This window comes from Hirundo rustica, chromosome Z, assembly GCF_015227805.2.
Source record: "Hirundo rustica isolate bHirRus1 chromosome Z, bHirRus1.pri.v3, whole genome shotgun sequence".
NCBI lineage: Eukaryota > Metazoa > Chordata > Aves > Passeriformes > Hirundinidae > Hirundo > Hirundo rustica.
This window is the reverse complement of record NC_053488.1, coordinates 33,569,363-33,592,082: the sequence shown is the minus strand read 5'-3', so window position 1 is coordinate 33,592,082 and position 22,720 is coordinate 33,569,363. Positions and strand designations below refer to the sequence as shown.

Sequence of the window (22,720 nt, the reverse complement as noted above, 5' to 3'; positions counted from 1 at the left end):
CAAGAACTGAGCCTTCCTCCTTCTTAATTTAATAAGAAAAGGGGAAACGGTGTAATGCATTAATAGAGTTTATATTGTGTTTCATCGGATTTGTAATCTGTATCATGTGGTTTGTCCTTGCTCAGCTGTAACCCAACTCTGTTTCCTGCCCACTTTATCCCGGTTGGGTAGCGTCTTGTCCCTGCCTCTGGGCCCTGCCCCCTGGGGAAGAAGCCCAAGTGTGGGCAGGGCCTTGGCACTCTGGCACCGGTGAGTGATCAGGAAAAGTCCCCAGCCAAGGCAGGGCAGGACTCGAGAATAAAGCAATATTTTCCCCCCCGGACAAAGAGCAGGCTCTTTCTTTTTGCATTCGGCAGTCGTCTAGTCTCTTGAAGAAATACCACAGTCTGCCAGATCAGTCTTAAAAAATTTTAAAAAGCAACCACAAATAGAGAGTAATTGAAGTGGGGGAGTTCAGTTGATTTTCATACCACCAAAGCTTGTTCTTCCTCATCCAATCCCATGCTCTCCAGGATTCCCTGAGATAAACCAATTATAAACATCATGTTCCCTATTGCCCTCTTTGGACTTGTCTGGTGTGTTTAATTTGGTATCTTCAGCAAAGTTTGCTATCTTAATCAAAACACCTGATAGAATTTTTCAGTGCCTGAATATGTGATGAAAATAAACTGTGGCTTCATGCAACTCTAGCACCACACTTTCACTAGCAGCAATGGAACCATCTCTTACCAGCAACCTGTGTAGGTCACAGCATGGAGAAAACTTTTTTTATAATGCGCATCACCTCCTTTCCACTTATGCTGCTCCTTACAACTCCACTGCAGCATGCTCCCTCTCTCATTCACTAAAACAAAGCTCTGCTAATATTTTCCTCAATATCTTACAATCCTCTGTATCCCTTTCTCTCAGTTCCTTCTGCTCCAGATATAGCGCAAGCCAGCACCACAGCAGCTGCATTTTTGCACCCACAAGGAAGCCAAATATTGTTTCTAGCACATACGGTTTTCCACAATAGGTTTGCCATTTCTAAAACAAGTAATACAGAAGCTCCTTGCCCTGTAAAGGAGAAATATTTATGCACAAAAATGCACCTCTAATTTGTAAATGAGACAGCGTTTTGTCAAAATAAAAAGCCTACTGCTCCATAAAAAATCCAGCATCAATATGAAGCAGTATAGCATGTATTGCAGTAATGCATCTGCTACACTTGGAAATTTACTGTCAGTTTTACTCTACTTAGCTCTAAGAAAAACTGCAGTAAGTACTGACGATATAATCTGACAGTCTTGCCACAGCTAGTAACTCTTTGCACCAGGACAGATCAGATTTTCTATACAATCCATAACACAGTGCTGTACAGCAACACTGCCTAATAAATGTAGTCTCTGTTCTTTCCTCTCTTCTTAGCAGCTCTACTTTGAAAGAGCAACAGCACAGCCTTATCCCCTACAATCTCTACTAATTTCAAATCAAAACCAATACTCTGCTAAATGAGCTCTCTCTTCTCTTCTTTCTCTCTTCATCTTGATGGAACCAGGCTTAGACTTTTTTTCCTGTGCTTTTCTCTCCAGCAAGGCTTATATAAGGTCCTCAAAGCCTAGAGTTAGCCTCTAGAAGAGTGCCTGATGATCTGAGATCTGCAGGAATCGATACCTACTTGGATCTATGCCTGACACAGCAGTATTTCACTACACTCATATACATCAATGCTGCCAGATCAGGTGTAGTAAATAAAGAATAGCTGTTGCTGTGATCACCTCTTCCGACAAGCTTCTTTCAAAGTGTTGTCAGCAGATTCACAGGCCAGAATCTAATCTCACAGGGCACTGCCTGCTTCTTTACTTGATCCTTAAAGCATAACCATTTTCTTGACTTCCAGGGAATGTGCCTGTATTCAAGTCAGAAGCCATGATATACGAAAAACTTCCCCATGAAATGTCCATAAAAATGGAACAAAATCCAATGTCTTAAAACCATATTGACATTAGAACTAAAAACCAAATGAAAAAAAAAAAAAAAAAACCAAAAAAACAACCACCAAAAAAACCACCACCACCCCAACCAACTAACCAACAAAACCAAACCAATCAAACAAAAAAAACACAGTAAAGAAGTTAATCTCTTATACAGTAAGAGCAGATTCCGTTGACTATAGAAACCATTTTTAGCTCAGATAAAAGGCTACTCTGCTTTAACTCTCACTCTGGCTACATGGTAATTATTCTGGGCTGAAAAAGAAATTTCCCAGCTAGACACTAGCCGACATGAGAATGAATGAGATCATAAACATGACCTTCAACTTTTTTCTAGGTTTGACTACTGAGCCCTGCTCAATATTCAATATATCATGCATTTTGAAATAGTGTACTGGGCAGAGGACAAGAGATACCACATTTCTTTACTTACTGTTAATTTTTCTGTCTAATCCAAGTGCAGGTACCATCACTAAGAATACAAAGACTGAGTAATTGTCCTGGTTTGGGGACAAATTTGGGAGAAAACCCCTGTATAGGATCCCTCTGGGAAGCAAACCCCAGTGGCCCCTCCCTCCAACCAGGCCGGTAAAAAAAAAAACAAAACAAAACCTCCTTGGAGAAAAGTGGAAAGAACTATTTTACTAAACAAATGAAGTGCATACAAGTATAAAGAATGAATAATATGGAACAATAAAGCCTCTCCTTCTGAAGTAAGATGGGAAATTGAGAGAGTTCTTGCCGTGGGTGTAGCTCGGCTCTCTCTCAGTGCCTCTCCTCAGTCCCAGTCCCTCCAGCGCTGCTGGAAAATGCTGAGGTCCAGGCCCCGGTGGGCTGCAGGTGCAGCCCCCAGTGCTCCCCTGGGTTTTCAGTCCAGAGCAGGTTTAAACAGTTCCAAGAAAAAGGGAAAAAAACAGTCCAGGGAACTTCTCTGCCCTAGCTAGCTGAAACTAACTAAAAGCAAAATGATCTCTGTCCTGCAGTGTCTCCAAGCCTCCGCTGAACACCCCGTCTGCAGAAGAATGTGGAGGAGTCAGGCAGTTTTCTCAAAACAAACTCTGTTCTTCTCCTTGCTCTTAGAACCAGTCTTAAAGGCACAGGACTCAATATACAGCACAAACAAACCAGACGATTGGGGATACAAGCATCATAAAGTCACCTTAGGACAGTAATAAAGACCAGAAACTTTAGCCAACTTCAGGAATGGCTACTCTCATGAACTACTGAAGAGGTAAGGCACAGATTTACAGAACACCTGTATAAATACCCAACATAGCTTCTTTTCTGCAAAATTAAGTAGGAAGAAGTTAAGTTTAAAAACTATTTCCTCAAAATGGAGTAAGCTAGCTCACAGAAACACATTTTCAACTGGTAGAAAAAGCATTCCTACTGGGAATTCATACAAAAATACTAATCAGCTGTAAAGGTACATTGTAATTGAGAGTTTGTTCATTGTAATTGAGAGTTTGTTAATTTCTTCAGTCAATGAAGCCCACAGGTATGAGCCATAATCATCATACTACCTACCTCAGGTAGTATTCTATCAATAAACCAAAATCAGCCATTTTCAACTGTTTGTCTATTTCTCTTCCCATCTTTCTCACTGAGATCAGCCCCTTAACAAAGTTCTCCTCCCTTAATTTTACAAGAAAACTAACTAGAAGATGTCAAAAAGAAAGGCAAAAAGACGCATGATAATTCACTGATGCAGTTCAAAGGTGCTACATAAAACACAGGTTTCATCACTGAAGGCTGATCCCTTTTCTAATTTACAACTTAAATCACTTTCTTTTTACAGAAAAAAAAAGTGTTAGTGTCCCCTTCAACATACTTTCTCTGTAGAATATATAATTTTTATTCACTGGACAAACTCTTTTTGCAAAGAGTTTATAAAATTCACATAATCTCAACACTACTGACACGTTCATCTGAACCCCTTATTATCAATATTATCCTCATGTCCCTCATTACCCAAGAATAATCAAGCTTACATGCCATTGAAAAAAAAAAAAAAAAAGTATTTAGATGGCTATAATGTCTGCATACATTTGTCCTAATTAAAAAAAAAAAAAAATATTTCACTACAAAGAAAAAAAAATATAATCAGGTGAAGGTAAAAAAGTTAAGAAAAATTTATCAGAGTTAATTACTGCTTGAAGGTAGAATTATGCTTCCTTCAATTGGACCCATTAAAAGGGCTTTAATACAGATTTGCACAGCAAGCTGAAGATTTTCAAGAGCAGATAATGAGGCAAGCTAGTACTATTTTAACCCCTCTAGAGTATAATCAGTTGATATGGTTTTGAGACGTTACAAGGTCTAGGACAAAAAGATTAGCTTTAGTTCCTCCAGATCAAAATTGAAACCTAATTAATTAACAATGTTATAAGAAAAGGTTTACTGCTATTTTTACATGTCTTTAATGTCATCTTCTAAAGAAAACAGGTTAAGATATTTTAATTTTTTTATTGTGTGAATGGCAGAAGACTGTTTTCTTCTCCAACATTATCTGCTAAACTAATTGTTTGAATTTATAAATTTCACACACTCCTCCAAAAACTCACCTTACTTTTTAAGGAAAAAACAGCATCAGGGATCTACTTGAGATACACACAACTATTATAAATTAAATACAACATGTTAAAGTGTTTCCAAATAAAAAAGACAATGAAAAAATGTCTGCAGCAAAGTATGTATCAGTCTTTAGAAGAATTAAATTTCTGAAACAGTGTCCTCGCCACTTAAACATAGCAGTTAGAAATTATTTTCCTTGAAACAGAGAAGTAATGCATGCATGTCAGGGATACATAACTGCTGAGAAAAGAGTTTTGAAACACTGCATAAAACAAAAATAACAGTAAAAAAAATGGTATAGCAATGAAGACACAAATCTCAAAGGAATAAGATTTTTACCATACTGTATATAGAATAAACATATATATATGCCAGGCAAGGCCCAGTTGTGACTATGAAGACAAAAACTTACCAATAAATCAATTAAAAAAAAAAAAAAAAGCATGAAGGGAAAAGTACAATGGAAAACTCAAATACGATAAATTCTGTGCTGAATTTATGTGCAATAATAGACAAGAATAATTTTAAGTGCTTTAACAAATTTACTTGAATCTTTGAATGGCACATCTTGAAATGTTCCACACTAATTCACATTTTAAATGTTTAACCCAATATGTAGTTATGCAATAAATTAATGACAAGAAATAGGTCTTATTCATGTATATAAAACTGAAGATCACAACACCATAATTTAAGAGAGTTGAAAAACTGAAGTTGTATTAAGTAAATAGAAGTTCAATGCATATACTCTAGTCAAAATATATTGGACAGCAGAAGTTTTAAAAAATACTTTTATCCATAAAGTCTCAAGTCCCATTTGCCTGAGTATTTGAGCACTTTTCTTCACTGTTAGGTTATACAAATGTGATGAAATACCATATTACTTCTCAATCATACTTTCCAAATTTATTATTTTACTTGATTTTCAGTAATATCCATTAAAATAGAAACCTAATACTTAAAATATCTCATTATAAATTACGCTTATTTAGCTTTCAGCATGAGCTAACTACATGGATGTATCTCATCTAGGCTGTGGAGAATATGCTCTCATATTTACATAAATTTTAAGAGTACTTTTGTCTTGGTTCAAAAGACAGGTATCTGCTAGGGAGAGGCAGGGCGTCTCTACGAATGGGGAATTCCAATCCCTTCCCTCCAAGTTATTATAATTTGGAAGAAAGATTAAAGAGGCTTTTCCATCAGAGCTATGGGGAAATGAATAACAGTTCTTTACTAGTAAATATAACAGGACAAACAACAACAACTACAGCAATAATAATAATAATAAACAGAACCAAGACCCTCGAGGGGCTTTGTCTCACAAACCCTGGGCAGTCTGATCTCTTGGGACCCCGAGACCACCAAGCCTAAACGGCGGAAACTCCGGGGCTGATGGCTGGAAACGGTGGGTTGTCCCGGGAGGCAGGGGGTGTCCCAGCAGGCAAAGTGAGCAGCGCTGAAGAAGCTGCGACAGCTGGACCCGGGCTGACCCAGCTCCAGCAGGGCAGGCGAAGAGCTCCAAATTCCTGGGTGCTCCAGCAGAGGATGGATGGTGGTAGAATTCCCAGGACTGGACCCTCCCTTAACAGTGGACTCTTCACGCAGTAAGCAGCCGCCCGACCGTCCTCTCCGATGCCAAGAGCAGGGGAAAAGCATGCCCAGCTCCCAGAGCACTGTGCCTTTCCCTCCCCCAAACTTAACTGATCTTCCCCCACCCTTTCGTGTGGGTCAAGCACTCTCTAAGCATCAGTATTTAGTCTCTTAGTAACTTATTGGGGGGAAAAATTCAATAGGAAAGGAAAAAAAACCCAAAAACCAAAATCAAACTTAATCCCCAACCCCCTTTAGGCATGTCAGGATAAAGTTTAAGCACAATACAAGAAATATGATCTCATGGTCTCCTTATACGGTTTTGTTGTTATTTCTAGAAGCAACAGAAGCTTACATTTATGTCGAATTATGAGATAGCCCATTGATTTTTCTTTTTTCCATTACTCAGCATTGATTTATACAATCAGCTTTTTCTGAGTGGCCACTCAGAAATTCCTAGTCAATAAACTCTACAACAACTTGTTGCCACTGGTATCTCTGTATGATGCATGAGGTGGAAGAGAAAAACAATGGAAGACATGACTGGTTAATCTCAACTTCCTAGATGTAAAAAAATAATAGACTGAAATACAGAGCCTTCAAGTCTTTCTGTCTGTACTTTACAGAAAAGAACATTCAATACCATTACTGTCAAAATGCACATTTTCACAAGCAACTTATTTGCATGTTAATTATACAAATAGTATCTTTTCCTCCTTAGATGAAAGGAGTACATTCAGTAAAACAAAATAAATAAGAACACTACATTATTTTTTAAGCCTGCTCCATTCTTTGACACCAAATCACTAAAAACTCACACTCGGGAAACAATCTCTCTCTTGATTAAACCCTACAGCATCCCAGCCAACAGATGAGGCAAGAAGGTCAGAATGACATCACCTCTATACATTGCTTTCATAGACAGGACTGGCACCATCTGGTGCCCTTCACAACCTGCTCCCCCCAAGTCAATGACACTCTAAGGGAAGCTAATTGTAAGGGCTGCATTAGAGTTGTGATGATCATCAAAACAACTTCTGTTCTCCTCATCTGTTAAAATCACTGAATCACAGAATATCCTGATTTGGAAGCAACCCACCAGGATCATGAAGTCCCACTCCTGGCCCTGAACAGGACAATCTCCAGAATCACACCACCTGCCTGAGAGCATTGTTCAAATGCTTCTTGAACTCTGGCAAGCCTAGAGCAATGGTCACTTCCCAGGGGAGCCTGTCCAGTGCACAGCCACCCTCAGGGTGAGAAAACTTTTCCTAATATCCAACCCAAACCTACTCCTGACATCTCCAAGCCAATCCTTGGGGACCTGTCACTGGTCAATAAAGGGAAGAGATCAGTATCTGACCCTACTTCCCCTTATAAGGAAGTCACAAACCACAATGAGATTGCCCCTCAGTCTCCTCTTCACCAGGCTGAACAAGCCAAGTAACATCAGTCAATCCTGTCTTCACCATCTTCACTATTGTGGTGCCCAACACTCAAGGTGAGGCTGCCTCAGCTCAGAGCAGAGCAGGACAATCGCCTCCCTTACCTGGCTGGTGATGCTGTGCCTGATGCACCCAGGACAGGGTTGGCCCTCCTGGTTGCCACGACACTGCTGACTCATGTTCAACATCCTGTGAACAGGCATTCCTGTATTTTCTGTGGGGCTACACTCCAGCCTCTCATTCCCAATCATGATGATGGTGGTGGGCGGCCCCACGGTGGCAGCAGGTGGGGCAGGGCCTCAGGAACGGCAGCGGTGGGCGGTGCCATGGAGGCTTGCGAGACCGTGCAGGCCGGGTCAGCGAAAGCGGGGGCCAGGACCGTGGGAGCTGGAGTGACAGGGACAGGGGAAGGAGTTGTGGGGTCTGATGGGGCAGAGGGTGCACGTGGTCGGGGGTGTGCACCGTTGCAGGCCCATGGAGGAAGTAGGGCTCGGCGGAGCGGCTGCTGCGGGTAGTGCCCCCACAGCAAATATCTCAACAAGCGCCCTGCAAGCTGGGACCAGCTCCATGGCAGCCTTATCCCAGGGGGAGATATTATTAAAAAGTTTTATGCCGACTGTGTCCCAAAAGTCCTTGGTAAAGACAGCTGAATGGTCAGCATTTAGGAAATTGACTCAAGTCCATGCTAGGAGATTTTTTAGCTCTTGTTTTGATAAGTTACTTGGGCTGGATTTTAGCAAAGGTTTTAGTTGCTTATAGAGATCTCTCTCTGGGGCAGAATAACCGTGCCCCATGATTAGACCAGTTTGCTCACCTCTGTGCCATCAAGACAAGCTTGTCCTTCAGAGCTCCGGTGTAGGCGCTGGCCAGGAACCTCGGTCTGTGCTCAGGACACCATGGTTGGGTCCCTCCTTAGAACTTCGGTTCAGGTTCTGCATAACAACAGCATTCCGTTCTTGGGACATTGCGGTTGGATCTCCTCCCAGAGCCCCGGTGCAGGTGCTGCCTAGCAAAGCTTGCCTGTGCTGGACTACACCGCAGGGTCCTCCTAGAACTTTGGTTAGGCACTGCTTAGCAACGCTTCCCCATGCTCGAAGGCCACCATGGAAGAAACTTTAGAGAGCCCCGGTTTTACGCTGCCAGCAACGTTCGCCTGTGCTTGCCCACACGGTAGGGTCCTCCTAGAGCTCAGGTTAGGCACTGCTCAGCAACGCCTCCCCGTGCTCAAGGGCTATCACAGAAAAATCTTTAAAGAGCTCCAGCTCTGTGCTGCTAGCAGCACTCTCCATGCTCAAGACATCTTTTAGGCGTCTAAAACCGGCCATTTTAGTTACCATCCATGGAGAAGCCTCCCACAGGTGGAAAAGCTGAGTCGGCGTGCCCCATGTTGGGCATCAATTATAGGAAAGTGTTGGGATGGCAATGAGAGATCTCTGGAGTCCAGGGCAACTCTTGAAACATAAGGTTTATTGCATATTTCATGGGTGCAAGAGTTTTGCTTAAGCTACCAGCCACAGCTAAAAGGGTGCCCAAACAAAGAGGAATACGATCTTGTTACAATACATTATATCTCCTTCTGTGTTGAATATTCTAGTTTACACTAACGAACCAGTACAAGACACAAATGCTACAGAATTTACATACAGCCTATAAGAACTACTACATTACCATACCACGCCACATTCCAAACCCTAAAAGCTAGTTTCTAGACTCCTTTTCCCTGCCAGCTTGGCAGGGCCCCTCCCCCTTGGACCGCTGGCATCCCTTTGTTTGCCAGCGGTATTGCTCAATCAACAAGGCTCTTGCCTTCAGCTAACTCAATCACTGTCTTCCGGCTTGGCATCCTACATCTCAAAGCTCACTTTCATTTCTATTTCACTTGTAGGTTTCATACACTTAGAATCTTCTGCCAAGCAATCATATTTTTAAGGCTTTCCTGTTTCATCCTCTCCAACATGTATGTATATCCAGAGTTTTAGCATCCTGTTGATGAACTCTTCTTTCCTGGCTGCCAGTTTTTCATCATTCTAGCTACATTTACCAGCCTCTCTCCATTTCTACATGGATCATGTAAATGCATTACACCATCAGTTTCAGATTTCTGATCAATTACAGTTTCAGCTTCTGAAATTTATCTGAAACCACAGAACTCATGGAGATGCACAACCCAGGTTGAGACACTGCAACAGCTGGCAGCCCTCCTAAAAGCGCAGTACTGAATACATAATTCTATAAAGGTCTTCACAGGTATTTTGCCTTTCAGATAAGGACAGGATAGAAATGCAGGAATCATACATTGCTGGCTTCTAAATATGTGTATGTGTGCACCAAACACATTACACATCACACCTACAGCCATGAGGATGAGACACCACACTGAAACCAGCCACTGCTGCAATACAAACTGAAGTTTATTTAACAATAAACAATATTTTTATTTTATTTACTGTATTCTTTTATAGAACTACATATTAGATGCAATATAATACACTGTATTACATCTAATACATTAAATATTGGATATCATTATCTAGTATAAAAAGTATATAATATAGATTATATATGAGATACAGATAATATACTATATATACATTATGTAGTCTCTATAATAAACAGTTACATAAGAAAATATAATGCATATCATGTATAATGTATGTATGTTTTCTATATATTTGTTTAAATATGAATTGATTCAAAAATAAAAACAAAGAGAAACACCACCGGTTCAGTGATGTTTCTTGCCAGGCAGAAAGTGCATTGTGTTAATTATTTTTTACTTGTCAGGACAGCAAATCTTACCAAAATGTGGATGGGCACGTTAAAAACCTGAACATAGTCAGAGCTCTTCTAGACTTAAATCCAAGTTTACATTAGACCTGAGGGTGAGATGAGGCAATGAACTGACAAGATTTTTGAGAAAAAGTTTAATCTAAAATGACATGAACTTTTCAGGTAATAGATCAACTGTTTGAACAACACAGAAGAGTTTAAATAATACTTACTTAGAAATTTATAATCTCTGAATCACCTGCAGCTTTTTTCTTAAGACACAATAGCAAATTATTTGCTCGTTTTAACAAACATAAATGCGTTGTCAACACGATTTCTTAACTGTTTTATTTAAACATAATACAAACCTGCTCTAGAGATTCTATTTTGCTTGTCTTTGGCTTGGAAAATCTCTAACATTCTTCTGTCCTTGACTTCAGCTTGCTGTTTTTTCTGAAAACAAACAAAAAAATAGACACTTTATTAGTCATAATTTGCAGTTAATAATTTGAATTTTTCATGTCCTGATAATGAATGTCATTTTGAAGCACAGAAAATTAAATTATCTGAAGCTGACAGGCCCTGCAGAATTAATCAGGGAGCATATGGCAAGTGACAGCAAATTACATCTGTAAACATCTAATGCAGCTTTGTTCAAAAAGAAACAGAAAGTAGAAGTCTTAATATTTTTAAAGCAGCTGAAATTATCTGTCTCTCATTCTTTCCCAAATGCAGAAAGTGTACTTGAACACAGAATACGCAAAATGCTTTTGCCCCTTCTTTGCAATATAGAATCACCAAGCTACTTGAGTTTGTGAAGTCCTTATCTCCATTACATGGCATTTTTCTAAAACAACACTTGTGAACATCATGGATAATTATTTTACCATATTCCATAGGGACAGAATGTGTAACTTTTACCAGCAGAAAAAAAAAAAGACAGCTCAGAAGCTTGAGTAAGGGGGATGAGCAGACCCATTCTGTATGGTTAATAAGTGCACACCTATTATCATCTCTGCGACACCTTGCTTCATTTGCCTGTAACAGAGCTACATATTAGCCAACACTTCACAGCGCATTTCTAGTTAAATGCAGCATTTTTCACCTACCCAATGCTTGGTAAAATACTCCTTCAAACAAAGATGTCAATGAACATAGTTAATACACACAGATCTATCATCGTCATGAAAAGTTTAAATAAATTTAATATATTTTGCCTTTATGATGTTTTCTTTCATGCTCTCTAGATACCACATGCTTGCTAATGCCCACAAAAATAGTTTCACATGTAACCATCCACAGCTAAAGAAAAATGTTCTAATTATTAGAACATTGGTTCACAATGGAAACTGTCAGAAGCCTAAACTGAAACCTCACATGCAACTTTATTAGCAGTTTCTCCTGATGGTATAGGATGTTTTCCCATGCTTTTTACAGGATAGCTCCCCACAGACACTCACAGTAGTATATCTGACTGGAACTTATGTATCATATTTGGATCTGCTGTCACACCCTAAACTGGGACTTGATTGAAATTGCAGTAATCATCTCTTCTTTTTTAAAAGGGTAACAAATACTGAGAAAAAAAAAAAATCTTCAAACAACTTCACTCATTGAGCTATTTTGTATTTTCAAAGTATTTTTAAAAGTCCATTGGAATATTGGGGGGCGGGGATGGCGGGAAATTCAGGTACTGTCAAGAAACTGATGATGATCAATGACTGAGACAAACTCCTGTTTAGCTAATTAGAATCACTGATGAGCAATAATGATGTGAGCTAAGAATATCTGCAGACTTCTTTAGGATGAAAAATGGAGTGAAGAGAGGTTGTCAATTTGCACAAGTTCTAAGCTCCGATCAGTTTTCCCATGAGTACTACCTATTTTAAATGTTTAACACAGATGCATTTAGCTACAAAGATTATCAAGATTCAGCTTCCCACAAAAATGAAGACATTGAGAAAATATTCTTAAGCTTGACACATTTCCTCTGTTATGATTTTCTTCCTGTGTTATGCTCTACTCAATTATACAAGACAATGTTCTTGATGTTTGGCACCATTTTAATGGCTTGCCAGAAATGAAACATTACTTTGAGGAAACATTTATCCATGAATGAGGTATGAAAATAGGAAAAATGTTAATATTTTAAAAACCTAAAATCTGTTCAAGTTTCTAAATACAACGTCCTTCCTAAAATTTTCATCAAAAGCAGTATGAGCAAAGAGGTATCCTGTACTGTACCACAGGTTTTAATCAAACAAGCACTTAACCATTTGTTAAGAAAAAGTAACTTGGAGTTATATGTAATTATGTCACATTTACATCAATTAAATGAAAATAAATTTAACTAATAAATTGAATTTACTGTTCACATGCTTCATGGAATACATGCTTTCAGTTTTACAAATTGCTAATTAAAAACCTCATTAAAAAAACCACAAAAAACAAAAGCAAACACAAAACCTCACAAACAAATAAGCCTACCAAAAAAATTGAAAAAAACCAAAACAAACAAACAAACAATGAAACAAACAAACAAACCACACACACACAAAAAACCCCAAAATGACACACACACACAAACACCAAAACAAAAAAACCCCAAAATATCCCAAGACCAAAAACATATCTACAAATTTGGTCTTTAACAGAAACTTAAGATTACACTGCAAACTTTGGACAGCGCGGTAGAACGTAAAACTGCATTTTAACAGTGTATCTCTACCTACAAGAAACTGCTTCTAGAAACAATGTTACTTTTGAAAGACATTACATTGATTCTAAAGGGCTGCAGAACTAGAAAGGCTATAAAATATCAGGCGGCGCGATGAAGCTTTAATCTGATCTAATCTCCCTCCACATTATTTCACAGACTTCCACAATTCACACATTCTCTGTTTGTATTAAACAGATAATTAATCACCCATGTGGAAAGTGAAGTTGTAGTGCACAGACTGTCTATGTTATGGTAAATATGGCACCAATAGTCTAATTACTGTGTACAGTCACATCCCTGTGATTGCACAGTCAGTGGTTAGTAGAAGCAGAGCCTATGCCTTAATCTTCCAAGTAGAAACTTCACAGTGTTTCCATGTATTAAGAACTGATTTAAAAAAAAAAAAAAAAAAAAAAAAAAAAAAAAAAAAGCAGCTAAGTAGTTTTCAAGAGTTAATCACGAGTTTAATTTCATTTAAGAGTCTAGAAGATCCTTATACTTCATGAACTACAATTAATATATAACAATTAATATAATTATTTTTTTCTTTTAATACTTACAATTAGTACTTTTAAAGATTCAGACAGTATGGAACAAAAAATATTTTAAAAGAATACCACACATTTTTCATTTTTCTAACTGCTTTTCTAACAGCAGTTACTTTCTATAAAAAATTAAACATACCTATTTTTGTTTCTTTACAAAAATAATTTAAGATCTAATTACAAATGTTAAATGAAATTGTTTCCTTAGGAAATTATCTATACAGCCAGTTGTATATTACATGATCTGAATTAAAATGAAAAGATATCATTACAGAAATATAAATTTTCTGGCATCTCTAACTTGATTGATTTAATTTATTAGATGATGTATTAAGGAATAAGACTCCTTTTTAAGCATATGATGATGTCTTTATTTTAAGCAACATACATAAAATGCTAAATGTATTTTTACACTAAAGTAGTACAAAAAATAGTTACATTTTTGCCTAAAAATTTTGCAAACATCTTTCATCTAAAATACGTAAGTCTTTTACAGTGTTCAAAATATCAGCACTTCAGAACAGACTGCTTTAACATCTGCACATCACCAGGGTTTCCCCCAAGGATTTTTAAATGATGCCTGCCTGCGCTGAATAAAGTGCTAACTTGCACCTTGCATTTCAAACTGTGTCCTGAGCAGCCATCCAGTTGGTACAACACCAGCTGAATTCCCAGAGGTCACTGTTCAATCAGGCTTGACTGCAATTATCATGTCAATATTTTGTGCTCCGATATGCAGATATGCACACATGCAAACTGCATAATACCTTCTTCTCCATGGAATGTTGACTTATGTTCAACGTTCTGAGAATTTTTAATGAAACAGAATATTAAACTTTCATTAACTGAAGAAAATCACAATTATTTGACCTTAGTCAGAAAGGTTGTACACTTATGATCTATTATTCTGTCCAGTATATTGAGTGATAGTAACTGGGCAGTTCGTTGTATTTTGAATTCAGAGTGACAAAATGGTAATGACTTACATCTTGTTTACATCATTGTCCTCCTGTCATTGTGTTTCCTGTTAATTTGTAAAAATGTGTTTTAAGAAAGCTTCTGCACAATGTTTATCATCCCTTCAAAAAGATGCAAGATAACAGATTTTTATTTTTTTTCAATTAACATAGGCATCTATAGTGTTCATTCATACAGCATATTCACTTATCTTTCTACATAAAAAGTACTCACCATTTTCAGTAAATCTGCATATCAGTCAGTGAAGAATCTATGTCAGCCCGTTTATGTTTCTTCCACAATTTGCTATTCACAGGATGCTGGAAACCACAGCATAAGCTCCTGCAATTATCTTTCCAAACATTCTTCGGTTATTTTTGATGTCTTGCTTTTCAGCCATATTTTTGTCCATCTGTTCAACTTTAGACAGATGTAACTCCTCAGGAAGAACAGCAATAAAACTCTCAGTCACTGGCACTAACATTCAGGTTGCCACTATTTCTTAAGGGTTGCCTGAAATAAATCCATTCTTTGCCTTTGTTAAGACCTGAAATACACAGCACACTTGAAATTTAGATGTGGAAAAACCTCTGCATAAGGCAGGCTTGCCAAAGGTAACTATCTGTAAGGGTATAATCTTGCATAATACAATCCCCATGTACATCTACAAGTATTGTATCATGGCCACAGTTAGATCATTAATGAATCCTCCTACATCCCCTTTCCAGAAGAAAGGAAAAGAGTCAGCTAGAAGCCCTAGAGCAAAATTAGTCTGTTGACTTGTCAAGCTTCAATGTAGTATAGAAGGAAGAGTCTTAAAGCAGAGCTCCGAAGTTTGCAAAAATATTTCAAAACCTTCTGTACTCTCATCTGAACCCAACTCCATTTCAGTTTACACAGGCATTTACTTAATAAGGGTTATTTTCTAGCACCTTTTTTTAAATCATAAAAAAAGAACCTTTCAAAAAGCAGGAAACTAGAAATAGCATACTCTTTACATAATACTGAGATCAATAGTATTTAAAGTAGCTGAAAAGTATACTAATATGAGTAGTAGTTTTACAATGGCTTGTTTAAAATACCTGGAGGATTTTACATATCCCAAAGGCATTTCTCATTTGCACAGTAAAGATAATTTTTTGTTTATATCTGAATATTAAATTGGGAATATAGTTACAGTTACCCAGCAAGAACTGCAAAGACTGCTGAAAAGTATATCATTGGTGTATTAGAGGAATCAGCAACATAGCCATAAAAAAGTCCAAGTTACATTTTTACAATTTTAGGAGTGGAGAACTTCTATTTTGGGGCCATGAAAGCATTTCAAAACAACAGACAAATAATGGCAAGGTACTAGTAATTTCCCCGCTACGCCCCTCAAATTATATCTTTTATATTTTCCTGGTTTGTTTGGAAAAAGATACTATAAGGAATTGTCTAATGCTAAAAATATATACCTTTATGTAGAGTTAGTACTGCCCACTCAATTCTCCCTAATATGTATTTTCTTCATCACACATCTGTGGTCTAAGTTGTAAGGTTTTAAGTGAACATTTCATCCTGCACCTTTTTATTCTTGTCATGTAATCTCCTGAAGAAAAGCCTAGCTACCTCATTCACCAATTTAATGGCTGAAATCCACTTGATATTATTGTTTGATTCTTTATATATATATATGATCTAGGAGGGTATGCATGCCTGTATTTTTTTAGGTTCTGTCTGTTTCCATTACTTATCAGACTTACATGACCTCAGGCAGTCTCCAACAAAGATTTGGTGAGGAATGAAAGTTACTCAGTTGTGGAATTTTTGGTGGAAAAAGCACACTGGAAAATGAAGCTATGCAAATACTGGTGGTATCCATGTCAAGAAGAAACAAAAAAAGGGTTAAATCCATCCCATTCTGTTTGTGTCTATTTCAAAATCTCACAATAAGCACAAGCAAGACAGAAAAAGTTCTGAACTTGACTATAAGTGGGTCTCTGTTGTTCCTAATACAGATGAGAAGGAAAAAAAATTCTGTAAGACTTAAATGCTGTTTATCAGATTTTAGTGTAAATTTTCAATTTCCACCTCATCTGATAGAACTGTGTAAAATATAGAGAAATGGGCTGCAAGCAGCACAGATCCTCCCAAGTGACATGCTTCAGGAATCATCTTGCTTATAACAGTTATTTCATCATCCCATCTTTTAAACTCTTTAAACCCACATATTTTTCACAGATTAAAAAAGCCAAAAAATCTACTGTCCTGTAATTTTCTGGACAGCCACAGTGGTAGATAGCAGAATCCCTGGTAACCTAATCAATGTACTGGAACTAAGATAAACTGATACTAGCATAAGAAAAGGTAGGAATTAAGACAAAAACTTTTCTGATAGGACGAGAGTGTGAAGAGGTACAGTCATGAAACTGAAACTACTGAGGAAATCATTATGGAGAGTAATAACAGGAAAAGCTAAGACAGAATATATGGGATTGTAATTCGGTTGTGCAGAAGGTTCACGGGTAAAGCTGGGCTAGAAACTATTTCCAAAGCAGCAATTAGACCATTCTCAGGCAAAACAGATGAAGCTACATCATTTAAAGAGAAAAATACAACTATTGCTCCATCTGTCAAATCAAAGCAACCAAAAGTCCAAAGTTGGGATTAATAAAACTCCTAAACACTGAATGGACTTTATCCAAACCTATTCCAGGATTCTCAGGAGTAATGATAACAGCTAAAAAAGATGCTGTGGAAACAATTTCTTCTTTCTTAATTCCATAATTCAGAGAAACATAGAAAAGCTGTGATACACATGTATAGCCTGGAGTTCAAAAAAGTTCTAAAGCATTAGTCTAATTCTAAGAGTAGCCTTTATACAGTGCAAAACACATACAAAAAATTTCAGCTTATTATCTTGCTTTTGTGCATCAAGGTGGTATATAAGGGCACCATATTCATTGTATCAATAAGGTTAATACACAAAATCACCAATTTCTGTTCTAAATAAAACATAAAATAATTTAAAGGAAGGGACAACTATAAAGCATAAATATATTGTTAGTCATGAAAAATAATAAACAAAGAGGAGGGACTGTATCTTATATAGGCACACAGTTCAAGAACTCCAAATAATTAAATTATTTACCATTAATTAAATGTATGCTTTCTAACATTTCTATGCTTCAATTCATCCTAATATCCTGATTATTTTTATATGGAACATAAACAATATTAATAACCCTAAACACCTGCTTCTGCCTTCTTAAGCTTCAGGTAAAAGAATTACAATTTTCAACATTGTTCAGCTATCTATAAAATGTGGTTAGTACAATAAAGTTTTTTAATGTTTTCAATATAATTGTGCTTATATACATGTAATGTATGTTTACATATATTAAATTCACTATTTATATATTTTAAGCAGTTCTCTCATTTTTTATGTTTTATGAAGGAAGACAATTTCTACCACCAATGTCCTCATGAAAATATGACCAAGTTTTATTACGTAACAAATCATTATGATTTTGCATTTCAACATAAATGAAGGATGCTATGAATTTGTGCATCAGTCTCCATCATATACTAAAATTATTTCCCAAATCAAACACGAAAACAATAACAAAAATAGCATCCTGTCTAAACAGCCAAGCTACTACTCTCTGCAGTTAAGTGTCCCAGTACAAAGCCAGCAGTTACTTGATATCATTATTAGCAACCATATGTGAACCTCTCAGTAACAGCTTCTTAAAATAAGCTCTGTGTCCTTACACCATCACTGTCTTCCTCTAGATATGAATCCTTTAGAATATTAGCTCTAGTTATACAATCAAACTATATTTTTGGACAAAAATTCCAATTTTATGCCAGGCAAAACAGGGATCAACACTATAAAAAATAGCGACGGAGAGGGATTCTCATCAATACATATAAATATCTCAAAGGTGGATGTCAGGAGGATGGGGCCAGACTCTTTTCAGTGTTGTCTCAACATGAGACAGAAATTCTCTATGCGGAGGGTTGCAGAGCACTGAAACAGACTGCCCAGGGAGATTGTGAATTCTTCCTCTCTGGAGACATTCAAAACCTCCCTGGATACATTTCTGTGTCACCTGCTTTAGGTGACCCTGCCTCAGCAGACGGCCTGCACTAGACTATTTCCTGAGGTTCCTTCTAACCCTAACAATACCATGATTCTGTGAAATGCACTCCTAGCTAAAGAAGTTAATGCTGTATTTTCACAAGTGAAAGAACATGCACAGATGAAGTCCAGAAAGGAAAGATGTGAACAACATAACATGCCTTTTAAGATCAAAGCACTCAATGGAAACCCAAAGGAGCCAGTAACTCTCATGAATCTATAACAAGCTTCCCAAATAAAATTGGCATGCCGTTTTAAAAAGTTAAAATGCTTTTTTTTCTCTTTTAAAAAATCCTCTTTTTCATTTTAAGAGGGAACCCATGACACCCTAAGATAATTAAGTGTTTCAATTCTGAGAGCCAACTCACTCACATTCTCCTTATCTTTGACCTACAAAAGAATCTGAATTCATATATATTAGCATTCCAAACCAATCAACTGCATATTGTGATAATTAACTAACATTTACAGGGATCAGATAATAGTAAGTATCATGAAGAAATCCTCACCATTGCTATCCTCAGAGGAATAAGCTGCAGAAGGTAAGACCCTGCTTGTCTTTGTTAATGGAGATGGAAGCTCTTACAGTCAGGGTAAAGTTTCCCCCCAGAGGGTGGCTGGGCACTGGAACGGGTTCCCCAGGGAAGTGGTCACAGCACCAGACTAAGAGAGTCCAAGAAGCATTTGGAAAATGCTCTCTGGCACATGGTCTGACTCTCAGGGTGACATGTACAGAGCCAGGAGTAGGACTCAGTTATCGTAAACTCTTCCAACTCAGCATATTCTATGACCCTATGATAATTACCTCTTCTATTACCAAGTCTTCGCTTTTCACCTCCTCAAGAATTCAGAAAAACATAATTTATATATAAATGTTATCCAACAGCTTATGACACTAGAAAATTACCAGTTATCTTCCTCCTCCTGCTCTTTCAATAGGAAAACAAAATATTGCAGTACATCTATAATTTAAAAATTGTATTAAACTGCAGCACAGCACAGATTTTAAAATATGCTTCAACTTGCACCAAAAAAAGAGAAAATTTGCAATGTATTCTAGGCACTCTTGACAAAATTTAGCAATTAAAATTTTTAGCACATTTTTAGAACTCTACAATAGTTCTCAATTAGAAGGATAAAGAATATGATATCAGCAGGAGAGGCTGGTTTCTTTTTGGTTTTAGTAGCACGTAAAACCTTCAAAATCACCTTTCCACAACCAAGCTGACAGCTTGAGTATGATCTGGTTTTGACACGTGGAGATGATTCCAAAGAGACCACACAAATTCTTTATCAGTCTTAGAAATAGAAAAAAAAAAAAGAAGAAAAAACACGTTACATGTATAATGCCTTTTACAGACCAAAAAAAAAAAAAAAAAAAAAAAAAAAAAAAAAAGTTATACTGAGCATATTCAAAAGAAAATTGTCAAGAAAGCCCTGTTCTAGTGAGAACTCCCTGCAAGTCACTGTTCCATGAATGACAAAAACACAGCAAATGGTTCCCTTGAATAAAAAAAGTTATAGACATACAGAATTTTGAAGTAAAACAAATACCTACAATCAATATTAAAATAGTATGCAACACAACATATGGCAGCAGAAATTATATTATTCAAACAAGGCTGCCTTTGGCTCTATCTATTATTGTTACTGACAAAATTCCTATTAAACACTAAGCCTGGAATATCTGCTTCAACATTAAATTTTACCACACGCTGCTCTTATTTCAAAATATGCAATAAAAGTCTTCTAACACACACTCATCTAACCTGCAGCAGATAGAAATTTCTTAAAAAAACCTCAAGTGAGAGCAAGAAAACAAAGTTCTTTACAAACAGTCTTCATAAAGTTTGTGAAAACCAGATGTCAGCTAAAAGCTTTCCCACATTTGTATTTTCTACTACAGATTAGTTGTCATTTTTCACTGGTGCCGTCTTATTCCACTATGATTTTATTACTAGAAGCACCAATATTAGTTATTTTACAATCTAAACCCATGTGTTAATTATATAAAAATGTTAGGGGACAAAAATAAAATCCAGCAAAAATAAATACCAATAAGAAAATATGTCTACATAAACCATAGTCCAGACTAGGACGAAATCTACTGAAACATTCTAACATAAAATTAGGAACTAATAAGCCAAACCCATAATATCAGCTGCCAGGTCTATTTAGGCAAAAATAATTAGAGTGCAGCTAGTGTTTTGGAAATGGAGAATCATTTAGACTGGAAAAGATATTTATGGTCAAGGCATCCAAACAGTAACCTAACATTGCTACATCCACCACTAACCCCTACATGCCATATCTACATGGCTTTTAAATACCACCATGGATGGCAACTCCCCCACTTCCCTGAGCAGCCTATTCCAATGCCTGACAAGAAATTCCTTCTAGTGTCAAATCTAAATGATAACTAAATGATAAAAAACAAAGTGCCAAAAAGATCTTATAATTCAAGACCATTATCAGCTTATGCAAAACGCACTACATAAGAAAGAATTCATCTTTCTTAAAAGCAGAAAAATCTCAACTGTCTTTCACGGGTTGTGCACAGCTTTTAAAATGCTGACTGTGTTTCTTGAATTTCCAAACAAAATCAAACAATTAACAAAAAGTGTGTGCTGAAAGGAAAGAGAAACAAGATGTTTTTGAAACACTTGAAAAAACCACAATCCTTCTCTAACCAAATTGGGTTACTAGTGCAAGCACTCTTTTCAAAATCAAAAGTGACTCTGCTGCATGCAAACAAACAGTAACTAACTGGATTATTGTGTACTACATTCATTTTTGAAGAAAGGTAACACATAACCTGAACTGAACATGATATAAATAGCAACTCAAATGACTTTGCATCAGTATCCAGGTCTTTGTTCAGTACAAGTGACAAAAATAGGCTAACTTTCAGCTCAGAATTAAGCTAAAAGATAAACACTAAGCACCATATTAATTGGGTTACTAAGTAAAAAGAAAAAAAGTATAACATCTCATTTCCTGCTATCACCATACGCACTTACTACACTGAACTTTTATGTATCAGTGGGAAAGACTATAAAAAGTGTACACTTGTTTTATGTCCTCAAATGGTGTCTTTTTTAAAAGACACCACCTCCCAAAAACGCCTTGCCATGCTACCTGAAGTTACAGTATGTGTAGGCTGTGAATCAGGCATGACCTACAGCTTCTTCTCAGGCAGACACAGAATGAAAAATAAAAATATTTTTCAGATTTCAAAGAACTGCTGCAGGCTTCCAAAAAGCATTAGGATCTACACAGAAGCCAGATTCAGAGTAATTTCAACATCTAAAAAAAATGTTGTGCTCATGCTGGTAAGTCAGGGGGGAAAGCAAACAAAAAAACCCAAACACATAAAAAAACAAGCCACAAAGCTAAAGCTCTCTAAACAATAACAAAGAAAATGTAATTTAATTATTTCAAAGGACATTAAATCAGTAGTCCTTACTACTGAAATGACACTACTTTCACAGAATCAGCTAGGCTGGAAATAACCTCTGACATCATGAAGTCCAACCTATGACCAAACATCACTGTGTCATGGCACTGAGTGCCACATCCAGCCTTTCCTTAAACACCTTCAGGGACAGTGACTCCACCACCTCGTTGGACAGCCCATTCCAATGCCCAGTCACTCTTTCTGTGAAGAAACATCCTTCCTAATGTCCAACCTACACCGTTCCTGGCACAGCTTAAGCCGGTGTCCTCTTGTCCTGTCACTGGCTGCCCGTGAGAAGAAAAGGACCCCCACCTGGCTGCACCCTCATTTAAGGTAGTCATAGAGAGTTGTAAGGTCACTCCTCAGTCTCCTTTTCTCCAGGCCTCCTCAGCCACTCCTCACAGGACTTGTGTTCTAGACTCTTCACCAGCCTTGCTGCCTTTCAGTATAATAAAATCTTTGAATCATAATAACAGGAATAAACCATCTACTCCAATTTTACAGTAATTTTATTTCAAACTGCTCAGCTGATCAGAAATATGAAGAGCAGAAATGACATAAT

The 22,720-nt window shown here is 37.2% G+C and overlaps 1 protein-coding gene across 1 annotated transcript in view; it reads right to left on the bottom strand.

Annotated features, from left to right (window-relative positions):
- The window catches only part of CNTLN (centlein), a 230,962-nt gene that overhangs the window by 190,892 nt on the left and 17,350 nt on the right, over positions 1–22,720 (bottom strand). Inside the window, 4 exon segments of the mRNA XM_058424186.1 lie at positions 10,723–10,746; positions 10,748–10,798; positions 17,812–17,821; positions 19,911–19,999. Coding sequence (XP_058280169.1) covers positions 10,723–10,746; positions 10,748–10,798; positions 17,812–17,821; positions 19,911–19,999 — 174 coding nt within the window.